This window comes from Prionailurus bengalensis, chromosome D4 (assembly GCF_016509475.1).
Source record: "Prionailurus bengalensis isolate Pbe53 chromosome D4, Fcat_Pben_1.1_paternal_pri, whole genome shotgun sequence".
NCBI lineage: Eukaryota > Metazoa > Chordata > Mammalia > Carnivora > Felidae > Prionailurus > Prionailurus bengalensis.
The window spans coordinates 86,728,127-86,744,608 of NC_057359.1; the positions used below are offsets into that span (position 1 = coordinate 86,728,127).

Here is a 16,482-nt window from a genome sequence, read left to right on the forward strand (position 1 = left end):
GAGAAGGAGAAGCAGTAGGCGTGACTGAGTCTGGGGTCGGGGAGGGCTTCCCCGAGGAAGTGGCATCTGAGCTCTGATAAATGAACAGGACCTAGGTAGGGAGAGAGCCAAAGGCATGCAAGGCAGAGGCAACAGCATGTGTAAAGGCCCTGGGGTCAGGAGGCGGAGTTTAGGGGCTCCAGTGTGGCTGGAGTGTGATGAATGAGAGTGAGAGTAGCGGGTACTAGAGCTGAGAGGTGGGAAGGGACAGATCACGAGGGCCTTTTCCCAAAGCACAATGGGAAGCCATTGCAGGACTTTAAGTCGAGATGGAAACTGAGGTACAAAGGGGTTGAGCAACATGCCAAGTCACAGAAAGCACTGGAGACAGAAGTGGAATTCAGGTCTGGCTGGTTCTAGCACTCACGATTTCACTCCTTGCTGGAGGGGACAGAGGGGACTATCTCATCCACCTCCACGCTGTCCAGCTGAGGAGACTGTCGCCTAGGAAAGGGAACAGGCTGGCCCTAAGTGGCACAGTAGAACAGGGACTAATCTAGAACTCAGACCTCCAGGCCCCCAGCTCCCTTCTCGCACCCAGCTGGAGCAGTCCTGGCCCAGCCTTCGCCAAAGCCCCACCCCACCCCCCAATCCCGGGGACGCTATTGACGTGTGGAGGGCAAAGGGCTGTCGCTTCTTAGGCCCCGGGTAGCTGTGTCAGCCAGGTGTCCCTGTTTCCCAATTTGCACTAGTGGTTGGTTAAAACCTGAATCCTGGAGGCTTCCAAGGTCACGCCAGGCTCACAAGTGGACCCAGACTCTTGAGGTAATTGGGTGAGACCTGCACTGCACTTTCCTCTGGCCACCCTGCCAGGGAGGGTCAAATTCCAGTCCCACTGACCTCCCAGTCCCCCTGAGCCTTCCACCTAGGCTTGAAAGCAAAAGTGCTCTGAGCACATAGGGGCACAGTACCAAGAAATGGGGCCAACCGGCCAGGCATGTCTGCAGCCCCACTTGTCAGCACAATCCCCGGACTGAAGATCCTGGGACACACAACTTACTGTTTTTGTTTATTTGTTCCGGAAGAACATGTCTAGAACTGAACTTGCTGTGTCAAAGAAACCTGCAGTTAAAGATTTTTGATGATGGGGCGCCTGGGTGGCTTGGTCAGTTAAGCGTCCGACTTCGGCTCAGGTCATGATCTCACGGTCCGTGAGTTCGAGCCCCGCGTCGGGCTCTGTGCTGACAGCTCAGAGCCTGGAGCCTGTTTCAGATTCTGTGTCTCCCTCTCTCTCTGCCCCTCCCCTGCTCATGCTCTGTCTCTCTCTGTCTCAAAAATAAATAAACGTTGAAGATTTTTGATGAACTATCAGCAAACAGTCCTCCCAGGATTTTGCACCAATTACCACTCCTTGTAAAGGAGAATAAAGGGTGTTCCCCCATTGTCTGTCACCAGTAATGCCTGAGAGCTCTCTTTTCGTAATTTTTGCTACTTGGATAGTCCAGCCCCTCTCGTTAATGTTTGAATTTGCACTGTTTGTCATCGAGGAGGGGTTCTCAGACTTCATGTGTATCGAAGTAATCTACATACAGCCTTTGTCACAAAACCGAGAAGGCGTGCACACACTGGGGGAAAAATATTTGCAAAAGTAAGAGTTAGCAAAGGACTTGTATCTGATGTCTAAAGAACTCTAAATGCTTATTAATAAGAAGACTATTTAAATAGAATAGACACCCCATCAAGAAAATCTACAGACGGCAAGCAACCACACCATTCGTCTTAGAGAAATACAAATTCAAACCATAGCGAGGTGCCGCTTCACACCTACTAGAATGGTCAAAATTTAAACCCCACCAAACGTTGATAAGAATAGGGAGCCCCTGGAACTGTCGTACACAGTTGGTGGGAAAAGGTAAAACAATGCATTCACTTTGAAAAACAGTTTGGCAGCTTCTTAAAATATTAAACATACACCAACCGTAGGATCCAGCCATTCCACTCCTAGGTATTTCGGTTTAAAGTTTTTTAGTGTTTATTTATTTGTGTGTGTGAGAGAGAGACAGACAGAGCGCAAGCAGGGGGAGGGGCAGAGAGAGAGAGAGAGGGAGACAGAATCCAAAGCAGACTCCAGGCTCTGAGCTATCAGCACAGAGCCCGACGCGGGGCTGGAACCCACGTACCGTGAGATCACGACCTGAGCTGAAGTTGGACCTTAACCGACTGAGCCACCCAGGCGCCCCATTCCCCTCCTAGGTATTTATCCCAGGGAACAAAAGCATTTGTACCTACAGAGTTGTACAGAAGGGTTCACAGCAGTTTTATTTGTGATAGTTAAATATTGGAAACTCAAGTGTCCATTAGTATATGATTAGATAAATCAATTATAGCATATCCTCCTCCGCAATAAGAGTGAGCTATTGATAAACGCATCAACATGCACGTACCTCAAAATACTTAGGCTGAGTGAAAAAAGCCAGACAAAGGAAATGTACAGGCCGCATGATTTCATTTAGGTAAAACTTTGGAAAATGCACACTATCTATAGTGACAGAAAGCAGACCAGTGGTTGCTTGGGGAAGCAGTGGAAGGCAGCGGGGAAGAAGGGAGGATTATAAAGAGTTACCAAGAAACTTGGTGGTGATGGAGATTTTCATGGCAGTTCTCATTGTCTTAATTGTGGTGATGGTTTTACAGATATACATACATACTCATTAAATTGTTAAGGGCGCCTGGCTGGCTCAGCGGGAAGAGCATGCAACACTTGATCTTGGGGTCCTGAGTTTGAGCCCCAAGTTGGGTACATGTAGAGATTACTAAAAAAAAAATTAATTAAATTTTAAAAATTGTTAAACATATGGAGTTTACTGTATGCCAGTTATACCTAAAAAAACTGTAAAATAGAGAGAGATAATTGGGCCCTACCAGACCTACCCAATGATCACAGCGTGCACATGTGGGGTCCAGGAATCAGTATTTTAGACAGACTCCACGTCATTTCAATGCACACCAGAGCTCCAGAAGCACTGTTGCAGCAAAATGTCTCTGCCACCTATACCCCACGTTACCAAGACCTTATCTGAAGGAAGGAATCGTTTAAGGGGGGGCCTCTTCTGTGAGCACCTGCTACATATGGGGAGGGGGTGTCCTGAATCACAAAATGTTGGTCATTTTACAGATAAGGAAACCGAGATCTTCAGAAATAAACTGATTCTTAGGTAAGGGTCTCTTGGTTACAAATAACAGACATCACTCGAGTTAGTTACCCACTGCAAAAAGTGGAAGGGTCTGTAAAAACACAGGGGTCCCGCAGCCAGTGGCAAAGGGGGGGGGGGCTCGCGAGGCGGAAATGGGGATGAGGAACGTTATGGAACCTTGGTCACTTACGTCCTGCCTCTTCTCAGTTGTTCCCTCCTTCGCCTGCCTCTGCTGAGCTGCCTTTTCCACTTCTTGGTGTGGGTTGGGGAGAGAGGTTTAAACAGCCTCCAAGACTCAGTGGGTTCCTAAACCCCAGTTCCGTGTTTGGGGGAAAGCAAACTGATTGGCTCGGTTCGGACGGGTATCGTCTCTTCATCCAATCAGCTGTGGCCAGACGGGCGGGATCACCTGGTTCGGACCCGGAGGGAGGAGAGTGGAAAGGCAGAGCTGAGGTCGACCAGTGCTCTCAAACTTGAGCCTTAAGATCACCTAGGAGCTTGTAAAACATGCTCACCCGCCCCACTCGCAGCCGACACCCTGGGATCCGTTTCCGTTGGTCGGGACGGGGGCTCAGCGATGTGCCTTAACAGCTAAAGCGCAAACTCCTCGGGTTACAGCCTGAGAAACAGCTACTCTAGGCAGATACTCCGAAGGGATTTGGACCTGGAATCTGAATCGTGAACCCTCAGGGTGGGACCCTTAGGTCTCCCAGCTGCTAATGACAGACACCTGCTTAAAATGGAGGAAGCAAACCTGGAGATTTGCAGGTGCTGTGACTGGATCCTGGAGGGTAGATCATTGTTCCAGGAACTACCGGATTGAAGTCCCGAAACCCCAACTGGAATCTTGTTCCACCTTCTGCTGAGCCTTTCCCGGATTGGTTTCGTTAATAGGTGCACTTTCTCCTTGGGGTGACCTCCTGGGGGCAGACTCTCCTAGGTTCAGGTGGGTCACGTGCTCACCCTTAACCAATCACTGCGGACAGAGGGATGCATTGCTCTCCTGGACCAATTCTGGGCCACAGTCCTACCGCGGAAGCCCGTACTGGGATCCCTCCCTCATATTGCATGGAATCAAATGGAAGAGGGTTGCGTAGTCAGGACCAAACCAGAGTGCCGCAACCAAGAAGAACCCTGGGTGCTGAGCGGGCACTAAAAACAACCCGAAGAGATCATGGGTGTCTTTTGGCCCAACCTCCCATCTGGACAGGACCCGGTTGGAGGCCTGCCTGGAAAGGATTTCTGCCAGCCTCAGCCTCCGTGGTGGTCCCCTGCAATGGCCGGTCCCCATTTGTGCTTGGTTCTTGACAGGCAGGTGGCATGTGAACGTCATTACCACAAGTCAAGACTGACTCAGCTTCCAGCCAGGCAAAGAGCCCAACCCAGATCCTCCCAGTGAGTCAGGCCCAGCCTGGGCAAAGGAGGGGTGGCCCGGAGGGGGGTTCACCCTGGGCATCATTCCAGCTAGGATGGACAACCCTGTCATACGCATGGAGAGAAACAGGAATTTGGCACCCAGGCCTCCGGCTTACCAACCTCTGCCTACAGCTGCCTTCCTCTGGCCCTTCCCAAGGGATACAAGCTGGCCCCGAAGGGTGAAGTACAGAGCGCACAAGCTGATTTCTGTGGGCTGACTCTAGCCCACAGGTGTGTTTTGTTTGGCTTGCACAGAGTGTACAAATATTTAGTAGTCAGTATATGTTTAAACGGGGAGATTGCACATGAAAGCCCAGATTTCTGGCTGTTTTTGTAAAAAGGAAATATCTGGCAGGATGGGCCCACATTCCTGACTGTCAGACCTGCCTGAGGCCGAGTTCAGCCTCCATCCAGCCAACCCGATGCGGAAGCCGGCAGGGGACTTGTTAACTGAGCCAGAGGACTCTTATCTGAGTGGTTGTAGGCCTGAGTTTGTGACCCTGGGATTAGAATCCTTGGAGAACGTGCTGAGAGGGGTCCTTAGGTGAGCCCCTTCCTGCCTCTTGATGTCTTCCTATCTATTACCCGCCACGACCTAGGTCCTGCGTGGAGCCCTGGAGCTCCTCCCAGCCCGTGCACAGCCATCACATGATTCATCTGCTTCGTTTTCCTCACTTAATCTTCTCATTATCTCCCCCCCACCCCCCACCCCGCAGGCAGGGGTTGCACAGGAGGAGAAACCCCACAGCCAGGTGGTGTGATGGGATCTGCCCAAGGTCACAGCACTCAGGTGGGGTGTGTCCTCTCAGGGCAGAGCTCCTGATGCACCTGTCACAAGACCGGGGTCCAAGCCACAGCTCCAGAAGGCTGATTCACGCTCACATGCTCATGGGAGATTGACTCACAAAGAGGAGGCTGTGTAGCCAGGCACACCTGGGGTGGACTCCCAACTCTACCACTTACAAATTGCATGCCATCAGGTGAGTCTTGCTTTAGTCTCTTTATCCGTCAAATGCAAAACATCTCATGGGAAATGCTGCCACTGTTCAATTCACTTGACGCTTGCAATAAAAAGTCTGTCAAATACCTGCTGGTGAGCTGCCCCACGTGCTTGAAAAGTAGCTATGAAGAAGAGTGATGTTCTGACTCTTGGTTTCGGCTCAGGTCATGATCTCATGGATCGTGAGTTTGAGCCCCTCAATCAAGCTCTCTGCTGACGGTGTGAAGGGATTCTCTTTCTCTCCTTGGGATTCTCTTTCTCTCCTCTCTCTGCCCTCCCATGTCTCTCTCTATCTCTCTCACTCAAAATAAACAAATAAACTTAAAAAAAAAAAACTGATGCTGTTGCCATAGGGCAGTTGTTCTTAACTGGAGGGAGATTTTGCACAGGGTGGGGGGCAATTTAGCAATGTCTGGACACAGTTCTGACTGTCACCACCGGATGGGATGTGCTACTGGCATCTAGTGTGCACAGGTCAGGATCCCACTAAACAGCCTACAGCACATAGGCTGGCCCCCTATATTCCTTGGACTGAGGAATGATCCAGTCCAAGAAAACAACCATGCTGGGCACCTGGGTGGCTCAGTAGTGAAGCATCTGATTTCGGCTCAGGTCACGATCTCTTGGTTTGAGAGTTCGAGTCCCACTTCGGGTGAACTCGTGCCCCGCTTTGGGTAAACATGAGCCCTTCAAAGGGTGAGCATGAGCTCTGCTTCGGGTGAGCCCTGCTTCTCTCTCTCCCTTCTCTGCCCCTCGTGGGATTCTCTCCCTCTCTTCTCTCCATCACTTGCACCCTTCCTCTCTCTCAAAAATAAAAAATAAAACAACAACAAAAAACAACAAAACAAAAAAAACCATGTTGAGGTTGAGAAATCCTTCTACAGCAGGGCCCAGACATTTAAACATGCTATTGCATTACAATGCGATAAATAGGTGAGAAAGAAAGCACAGGGTGTGACTCAAGAAGACTCCCTGGAGGAAGTGACACCCAACCCGGATGTGAAGGATGAATAGAAATTAGGAAAGTGATGAGGAAGAAAGTTGTTCTGATTAAGAGGAATAGCAAAGGTAAAGGTCTGGAGGGTAGAAAGAGCCTGACATTTTTAAGGAAGTAAACTTTATTTTTCCTTCCGGTTTTATTGAGATACAATCAATGGACAAATGTGAGAAATAAGCCCGCTGACCCAATCAAAGGAGGGACGCGGAGACTCGGAGCACAGTGAAGCGAAGCTTTACTCAGCCTTCTCGCAAGAGCTGGTGTCTGAGGGACAGACACTCCAGGAGGCAACAGCAGACAATTTATCTCCTAGCATGAAGTCCCTCCCCTGGTTCCTCATTGGCTGAGTACTACAGAGGCAAGTCCCTCCCCTGGTTCCTCATTGGCTGAGTACTGCAGAGGTCACAGCCTTACCTGGGTGTCGTCTATGCCCGTGTAAGGCAAAAAGCAGTCCGACTGGAACAAATGTACATTCCTTGAGGTGACACAGGAAGAACTGAAGTCCTTTGGCGCACGCTTATTGCAAAGCCCATGAAACATAAGCCCCCAAAGTGGAAAGGGGAAGAACCAGGAAGTAAAGCATCTAAGGGTTTGGGATTCCATTGTGCAGCGGGGAGGGGTTCGTACATATTTCCAGTATGTTGTAATCCTATTGTTAACCAGACAGCACAGCTTTTCTTTGGTATTTCTAACAATGAACCGCTTACTTCTCACAATAAGGAAGTAAACTTTCACGGTGGCTGGAATGAAGTACAAGGCGGGAGGCAGCATCAGACCGTGAAAGGCCCCTGTAGGTCACATGCAGGAGCTTATACTTCAGCCTGAGAGTTAAGGGAAGTCCTTGAAAGAATAGAACAGGGAGTGGCCTGGTTTGGTTTGCTTCTGAAGACTCTGGAAGGGTGTGGAAGCAGGGAGGCTGCTGTGGGTAACCCAGGTGAGAGAGAGACAGGTGGATAGATTTGAGGGTTAGAAGCGGCCCTAACAACTGGAGGATGTGAGGGGCGAGGCCACGGGAGGAAACAAGGATGTCACCTGGGCTTCTAGCTCGGGCAGCTGGGGAGTAAGGGTGCCATTCTCAGAGCTGGGCTAAGCCAGGAACAAAGTGGACAAGGCTGCTGAAACCGAGTGGCTCCCAGCGAGGGGACTGTTGGAAAACAAGAGAGTCCATGTGGACTAGAGTTAGGGAGAATGGTGTGGGGAGCCATGGGGGTGCACAGCAGTGGGGGAGCCTACCCAGGAAGTGATATCCAGGCTGAGCCCCAAGGGCCACCCAGGAGTTGGCCAAGGGAGAGGTGGGGCATAGAAGGTTGATGGCCCAGAGTTGACAGAGAACCAACACATTCCAGCCATGCCAACTTCAGCTCATCTTCTATTTATTTATTTATTTATTCATTCATTCAGACAGACAGAGGTGGGGGGGAGAGGCAGAGAGAGAAGGGGACAGAGGATGCAAAGCGGGCTCTGGGCTGACAGCAGAGAGCCGGATACGGGGCTCAAACCCCGAGCCGTGAGATATGACCTTAACTGAAGTCGGGTGCCTAACCGACTGAGCCACCCAGGCTCCCCTCATCTTCTCTAATTAAAAGAGTGGGTTTGTCTCTGCCTGTTCCTCTCCGTAAGCACCTTGCCACTCTCTCCAGCCCTGACCAATTGTCTGGAATTTCCCCAGGGGTCAGGAAGTCTTTTTCAGGGAGATCTCCAAGCAGGTCTGCACAGATGGGCCCCTTTCTAATGTGCAAAGACTTCCACAGTAGAAGGAGCCAAAGTACACCCTCCCCCCCACCCCCGCCCCACCGCACTGCCACCTGCCAAGGGTTTTTGCTTCTAATCTCTTGGCTCAAAGCTACAGGAAATTGAAAATAGGTTCAATAGGGTCTCTTTCAAAATCTGGGGAGCTCCCTTCCCTCCTGACGGGTAGAATGCTGGAATGTGGAGGAGAGGCTGTCTTTCATGGGTCAGGAGTCCTGACCCCCATTTATAATAAAAGCAGCAAGTTAGCTTGATTCCAGAGATGGCCTCCATCCGTTCCTCCCCTCCCTGTCTGCGAGAGCCGCAGCTCCATCAAGAGGCGGAGTCTCTTCCTTCATCCCCTTGAATCGGGGCTACCAGGTGACTGCATGACCAAGAGAAAAAGTGAAGTGTTGCTGTGCCAGATGGAAATCTAATCTTTCAGAGGACAGGCAGCTTCCGGTTCTCGTTTTGGGAACCCCAGCCACCATGCTGTGAGGGAGCCCAAGCAGCTACGTGGAGAAGCCCATGGAGAGGATGGAGTTCCCAGCCCACGTCCATCATCAACTTGTGAGACATGTGCGTGAGCCCTCTTGGAAGTGGAGGGTGCCCCAGCAGACACTGAGAGAGACAAGCTGTTCCCTCTGAGCCCTGCTCATACTGCAAAATCACAAACAAATAAATGCTTGTTGTTTTATGCTCAAACCACTTTTGACAAAGCTCCCATTGTGATCTCAAGACTCACTAGCTACCCCTTTGGAGTATCAAGTCACTGCAATAATGATGACAGCAGCCAGTATTTATTGAGCACACGTCACATCCTAGGCACACGCTAAGTGTTACGTACCTGATCTCATGAGATGGGTTAAGCACTTACAGTGCTTAGGACAGTGTCTGCACATGGTAAGTGCTCAATAAACAGTAGCTATTTGGGGCACCTGGTGGCTCAGTCGGTTAAGTGTCCAACTCTTGATTTCGGTTCAGGTCATGATCTCACGGTGCTGACAGCGGGGAGCCTGCTTGGGATTCTGTGTCCCCCTCTCTCTCTGCCCTTCCCCCGCTTATGCTAGCTCTCTCAAAAATAAGTAAATAAAGAAATAAACTTAAAAATTTCAACAGAAAATAAATAGTAGCCATTTCCATTGAATAACACTGCATAATAGCCCCAGCACGTGGGGACTGTAATTCATCATCCCCGCTTTAGAACTGAGAAAACTGAGGTCCGGCAAAGTTAAGAGACACAGTGAGTAAATAGTGGAACCCAGCTCAAGCCCAAACCTGCCTGAGCCCAGGGGCTTTTTTCTGGCCCCTTGGTCCTGCTGAGCAAACTACAGTTCACAAAGGACACCTTTCTGAAAGATTGCCATCAAAATGGTTTAAAACGCAAAAGGTCTCCACCCCTTGAACCAGTAAGTTTCAGTGGGTTGGATGATCTCCCACATTTCAGGAAGGACTCCAAAACAGTCACCCCCAATGTAAGTGACAGTTCTCCAGTAGCAGCATCAAGGTGAGGTGGGTTTAATTCTGTTAAACCACCCTTTTCCCTCTTAATATGAACGTCCAAAGCCTGCAGAGAATTAGAGAGGTCACCGTGTTTCTCTTTCAAGTGCCAAGAACAATTTAGCACATCGTGCCTCCTAGGCCTCCTCATTTGACCTAGAGACTTCTCAAGGTTAGGCTCAAATGGTCTCTAGGTGATTTCACATCTGACTGGCAGCAAGATTAGCATGGTTAAGAACAAGAGTTAAGAGCATAGGCCACTCCAGAGAATCAGGTAGCTGTGTGATTTTAAGCAAATGGCTTAACCTCTCTGATCCTCAGTGTCCTCATCTGCGAACTGAGAACAGTATTATTACCTAATTCGTGGGGCTATTGCAAGGAGCCAATGAGGTAATGCCTGGACAGAGCAGGGGCTTGGTTAATTCTGTTTTTATTATTACTAACTACGGGAGAGAGTGATAACTACATCCAAGAAGGCTGGGCTCCCTCCAGAATTAAGGCCACTCTTAAGTGAGAATATGTGCTAGGCAGGACTTCTCAACTGTCAGCAGCAACTCCTGAGAACCACCCTCACTGAAGCGTGCTCCATGATTCCATGATCTGTGATTCCAGCTGAGATTAAGTCTTCTAGCAAAGTTCATCTGTAACCTTCAGGAAATACCAGAATCGCCCAGAGAGCTTGTTTACAAAGCAGATTCTTAGAGCTCTCCTTCCAGGAGTCTCTTTTAGGTTTTACGTGGGGTCGGGTTTGGGATATGTTTACCCAAGTAATTCTCATCCAGAGTCTGAAACATTGCCCTAAACCAAGGATAGGCAGACTTTTCCATAAAGGAGAGTAAATACTTTCGGCTTTGTGGGCCAGATGTCTCCGTCACAACTGCTCCGCTCTGCCCTTGTAGCACAAAACCTGCCACAGACATTAAGTAAATGAAGAGTTGTGGCTGTGTCCAATAAAACTTTATTTACAAAGACAGGTGGTGGGCCAGATATGACCTCTGGGCCATACTGTGCCAGCCCCTGCTCTCTGCCAGCCCATATCTCTTCCACCTATAACCAATAAAGACACGGATATGTGTAAAAAAAAAAGTGATACATTTTTTTTTTTTTAATTTAAAATTATGACCTGGAAAGAAGCAGTCAGTTTCAGTGATCCAGGATTCCTCCTTATACCCAATTGGAACAGATCCAATACTGGCTCAGGTTGCCAACCCCAGAGAAAAACCAAACCAAGTGGCAAGTCCTCAGGAAGTCTCCACAGCTTCCCCGCCAGGGCTGTCGGGCTCCATGGAGGGAGCGTGCCCGGGCTGCCAGGGGCTGCTGCTTTCCAGCCCGCGGGGCTTTCTTTCTGCCATTCACCCCCTCACCAGCCTGATTCCTCTCCATTGCTCTGTAGCCGACACTGCACCCGTGCTCCACGGGGGTGGGGGGGGGGGTGGGCGGACCTTACTGTACTGCGGTCACCTCCCGACCATCTCTGGGAGCATCTTCCGGTGATTGCAACCGCAGAGCAAGCAATTCCAAACGTACGTGCCCAGAAGCGCAGCACCTCCATGGTTTAGCTGAGATCCGGAGCCTCGAGTTGCAACCGTTGGTCACGCGTGGCCAAGGCACCGGCAGCAAAATGGCAATCCCGGGGAATGATCTGGGGAGATGCGAGCGTCTCGGTGATCGATGGCGATTCTGAAAATGAAAGAGACAAATGCCATCTGGGTAAACTCCCTACAGAAGGTGACAGAGCGTCAAGACGGAACAGGGAACACTACCTCCTTCCGCACTCCGAGGTCGGTCTGCTCTTCCCCGAGCACAGAAGTCAAAGGTCCCGCGTCTTAGGTCAGCTCTGGCTCTCCCATCTCAGACACTCGGGGCCAATCAGGCCTTCAGATTCGCCCAGCCAGGCAGTGGGAGTCCCGCAGGAACACGAGGCGCTGAACAATGGGACAGGGAGTCCGGGGCGTGATGCTGAGGAGGCTTTTTCCCACAATGAGTTTCGGAATCGTGGAGTCAGTAGAGACGAAAGGAGGAAGGGTGTGGCCAGAGCTGCCCCCCGCCCTTTCCCAGAAGGGGTCCGTGGTACAGAATAAAGACAACTGGCTTGAAGCAAGCCTTCTGGAAGAAGCCAACTGGTCACCTCAGATTCACTGCAGGGGCGGGTGGGGGGGAGGGGGGGAACAACACGATTCCACGCGGGGCTGTTTTCTCTCGAATTTACAGCACCTAAAGCCTGATGCCCGACCTGAGTCAAGAGCTGTCAGGACAAACCACTAAAGGGCTGCCCAGGGATGCAGTGGAGGACAAGACGGTGGCCAAGCTGTCCCCACCGCACCCAGCATCCCTGAGCCCAGCGGGCCCCATCCTGGGTGTAATGCAGAGGCAGCTCAGGGTATATACCAAGGGGGCCCCTGTCAGGCCCGGGCTGGGGTGGGGGGTGGGGAGAGCACAGATTGACTAGAATCCCCTGAGAACTGAGGCACAGTGCAAAGGAGAAAAGGGTGGAGTTTCCTCTTCAGGCCTAGTCACTCTGCCTCCCTAGGGAGGAAGAAGGTATTGTGCCACTGCCAGCACCACTGACATCTTATTCCAAACGATGACACTGGGTTGGGTTGGGGGGGTGGGGGGAGGGGGGAGAATTTCAGCACAGACCCCGGCTGGGAGACGGCCCCCAGTGAGAACCTCCCTTACAGTTGTCCTAGACAGGGTCTGGGTCATGTCCCAAGCCCTGGCTCATGACAAGGTGTGGAGCCTCACCAGCGCCCACCGCCCACCTAACCAATCTTCAGGCTGTCAGCCAGGCAGCTCAAGTGGTGAGGGTAAGAGAGTGCGGGTCCCAGGAGCCCAACAAGTTCTTCTCGGTCTTCCTCACTCCAACGAAACTGCGGACCCCTAACAGTCTACCAAAGAGAGAGCTGTCCACGTGGCCAGTCACAGAACCCACGTACAAGACCACAGTGACGTCATCCAAACAGAGCAGAAGGCTGGCGCCACCCCGTCCTCATTGGATGATGCTGTCGGGCTGCCCGTTCTGGGCCACCTGTCCAGGGTCAGAGGCGGGAGTGGGGTTGGGCGTGTTGCTCTGCAGGTAGCGGCGGAAATCTTTGATCATGGGCCGGAGGACCTGGATGAGGACACTCAGCGCTGCCTGGGTGCCCTCCATGGCCTGGGCCTGGCGCTCCTGGGCGCAGGCCTGGACCTCCTGGGAGCGGCGGATCATCTGCAGTAGGTCGTTCTGCTGCTCCAGGTGCTGGGCGATCTCCTTCACGTGCAGATTGGTAACTCGCTGCTCCTGGATCAGCTTGGCGGAGTTGAGGGCGATGCGGCTCTTGAGCGCCTGGGGTTTGACCGAGGTATCAGCGTGCTGAGCCATCATCTCCACGGGGGCCTCGGCGGGCAGGGGTGGGGGCGCCTCAGCGGTACAGTACTCCACCACTCCCTCCTCCAGCGTATGATAGGTGGTCTCCGTGGGGACTGTGGGGGAAGAAAGAGCAAAGGCAGTGGCAGGTCACCTGCTGGAAAGAATGAAGCTGGCCACACAGGGCAGGGAGGAGGCCGTTAAGCCCTATTCTGGGGGAATTCAGGTCCTTTGGCTTTAGAGCTCTTCTTGCATAAATCTAGAATCTAAAGCGTTTAGAATCTACTTGGTAACCACAGGACCAGTCCCAGATCAGCAAAAGCAAAGATGCTGATTAACAATGCTGGTGCACAGAGCGCCTACTATGTGCCAGGCACCGTGCTAAGCCCTTTGCACGCGTTAGCTCGACGAATCCTCAGAATGACACAGAGAGGCAGGCACTGTCGTGTTCCGTTTTGGAGATGGGGAAACAGACTCAAAAACGTGGAGTACTCGCTCAAGGTTACACAGTTTATTCAACAGGCCCAGGAAGCAAGCCCAGGTCTCCCTAACACCGGAGTCCAACTTGCTCAGAACCACCGCACTGGGATGCCTCCAGCCGATAAAGGCAGGGCCACATGCTCTCCAGTGCCAGCACTCAGCAGCCATCTTGGGTGGGACTCTGCTTGAAGCGTTTGCAGCCACACTCGCCTTATCTCCCTCCTTCTTTTATGGCCAAGCAGTTGCTGAAGTGCCCAATAAATGCCTCCTGTCTCCTTGGCCAAGGGAATACCTAGAGGTCCTTCCTGTTCTAGAGGAGCAACTGCTTTAGACTAGTGTTCGATCCTCTTTCCCACCTTGCTATCCTTAGGAAATATGGCTGCAGGGGGGATGGCACTCACACATACACCCAATTCCCCAGAGCCCCACTGAGGCTCACTGACTGATACAGGCCAATAGCCCAGCACAAACAAGCAGTTCACGGTCACTGGTACAAACCTTTATCTGAACTGAAAAATCCAACCAAACCATCATCATTCATAGCTGAGAACCTTTGAAGGAATTCTGGGTGGGTTGTTTGGGCCTCCACGCCTGTGGGAAAGGTCAATTTCTCTATCCTTCAGTGCCAACATCAGCTCTGGGTCCCCACCCCGATCAGGAAGCCCCTTCCTTCTGAGTCCTTAGGTTCTCCTGACCGACACTACGGTTATTCATGTGTGTCTTATCTGTCCTACTAGAATATAGCTGGCCTATATTTTAAACACCTTGGGAATCCAAATCCCGGTGCCAAGCACAATGTGTGACATGGAGTAAGTGCTGGTGTTTGAGGAGTGAACGAACAGATTAACTCTAGGAACCATGAGGTTTCTGAGCAATGCCTGATGAACGTTTGCCGCACTGAAAACCCAGAACGTCTTTGTCCAGAATCGATGCCTTACTTGGGTATTATTATTCCCATCTATCTGTCCATTCGACAAATATGTCCTGACTGCCTACTATGTGCCAGGCCCTGTGATAAGTCCCATGGGGATACAGACATGGTCTCTGTCTTCAAGGACCACAGAGTTCAGTCAGTCATGGACACGAATGATGGCAAAACAGTTGAGAGCAATCCAGCCCATCAGAAGTCCAGACTGTGTGCTGAGGAAGTCCCAAAGAGAGTAAGATCACTTCTGTCTGCGGAGCTCTTGGAAGGCCGGGTGGTCTTCCAAGACTCCCATCTGACCTTTGACCCTTGGCAGCCAACCTTCCCCGGGCTGCCCCAGCTCTGGCTGGCCCTTCCCATTTATGCACGACGGACTGGGCGGGAGAGGTCACTCACTCTGTGTCAGGGTGACCGTGGCTGCGGCTGCAGTGGCTGTGGGTCCAAGGGCCACGGGGTGGATCTCTGTGGTACTGGGCAAGCTGATGATGGTAGCCTCGCCCAGCAGGTTGCAGATGCGCTGTTGCATGGGGGTGAGCAGGACGGGGGCTACAGCTGGGCCACCGCCGCCACTGCCACCACCTGTCCCAGGCCCACCGGCTCCATCCTCCTCAGTGGGCCCTGGGGCCTCGCCACCCTCCACCGCTGCCCGGACCTGGGCAACCTTGCGACGGACCTCGGTCTTGAGGTCAGACCACTTCTTCTTGACCTCAGGCAGCTCCCTGCGGCAGGTGGCCACCGCGTTGACCCTTCTTAAGATGCCGTGCCAGGCCGCACTCTTGGCAGCCAGAGGGACCCCGGCGTTGAAGTGGTTCACCAGCAGGTGCTTCTTCAGTTCCAGCTCCTCTACGATGATTTCCACCTCTCGCTCAGAGAAGTTCATCTTCCTCTTCTTGGCTGGGACGGCCATGGCCTCTCCCCACCCTCCCTTTTTAAAGAAATTATAATCCCCCCAGGCGCCCCAATTCCCCTTCTCTTCTTCCTCAACCTCGCCTCTCACCCACCCCCCTACAGGGGATAGGCCGGGCTTGCCCAAGGCCAAGCCCCAGGCCTTTGGTAACCCCCCTCGCTACGCAAAGTGCGTAGGGCCCAGCCCCGACCGGCCCGGCCGCTGCCAGCCAGCTGCGTAATGGCTTCCTGAATCTGCCTCTTCCGCCGGGGCGTGCGGAGATCCGCCCACTTCCCCTTTTCCCGCCTCCCAGACCTTCTCCCGGGGAACGTGCCCTCCTGGTTGGCCGCGGCTCAGGCATCACGTCGATCACTGGTTCTTGTGATCTGTCGCTCAGCTAAAGGACACGCCTATTTGCTGGAATTGGCCTGATCATTGGTCTGTCGCTACAGAGCGCTCCGCCCACCTGCCTTTATTCACTTCCATTGGAAAGTCGTTCTGTCCTTCAATCGTCAGTATTACGACTATTAAACGCCGTTAAATTCAGCTATTTTATTGGTGGTTTAGGGAGTTCGATTACCGAAACCCGGCCTCCTGAGGATACCTAGTGCTTTTGGCCTTGAGCCACTGGCCAATTAATTTTTAATTCTACTCACGGGGGCCAACTCTGCCTTGCAGCCTCAGCTCACAAGTGCTCTTCACACAAATCCTACTTCCCACCCGAGACTACGATATCTCCGTACACGACCGCTCCTCCCAGCCTTACGATTCCTCAGCCTAAACAGCGTTTCTCAATGGAAATTGGACACGGGGCCTTCCGCCTGCTAGTCACATAACTTCTGCCTATCACGGCCTGACTTCCTCTCTCTGGCCCAGTTCAGCCAATCCCCACCTCTTTCAATTTGAATCGGCCGCAGGCTGAGCAGGGATCGCCCCGCCTTCTCCATTGATCCGCGCAGTGCCCGCGGCGTGCGCGGTCCTCGGGGAGGCTCCGCCCCGCCCAGGGGGCCGTCGGGGCCTGTGACTGGCCC

At 52.2% G+C, this 16,482-nt stretch overlaps 1 protein-coding gene across 1 annotated transcript; it reads right to left on the reverse strand.

Moving 5' to 3' along the window:
- Positions 1-10,756: 10,756 nt before the first annotated feature.
- NAIF1 (nuclear apoptosis inducing factor 1) lies at positions 10,757-16,333 on the reverse strand. The gene is made up of 3 exons (XM_043565964.1): positions 14,962-16,333; positions 11,578-13,276; positions 10,757-11,494 (listed from the first exon to the last, which is right to left on the reverse strand). Exons 1-2 carry the CDS (start codon positions 15,470-15,472, stop codon positions 12,804-12,806), a joined length of 984 nt encoding a protein of 327 aa, XP_043421899.1. The 5' UTR covers positions 15,473-16,333; the 3' UTR covers positions 10,757-11,494; positions 11,578-12,803.
- Positions 16,334-16,482: the final 149 nt, after the last annotated feature.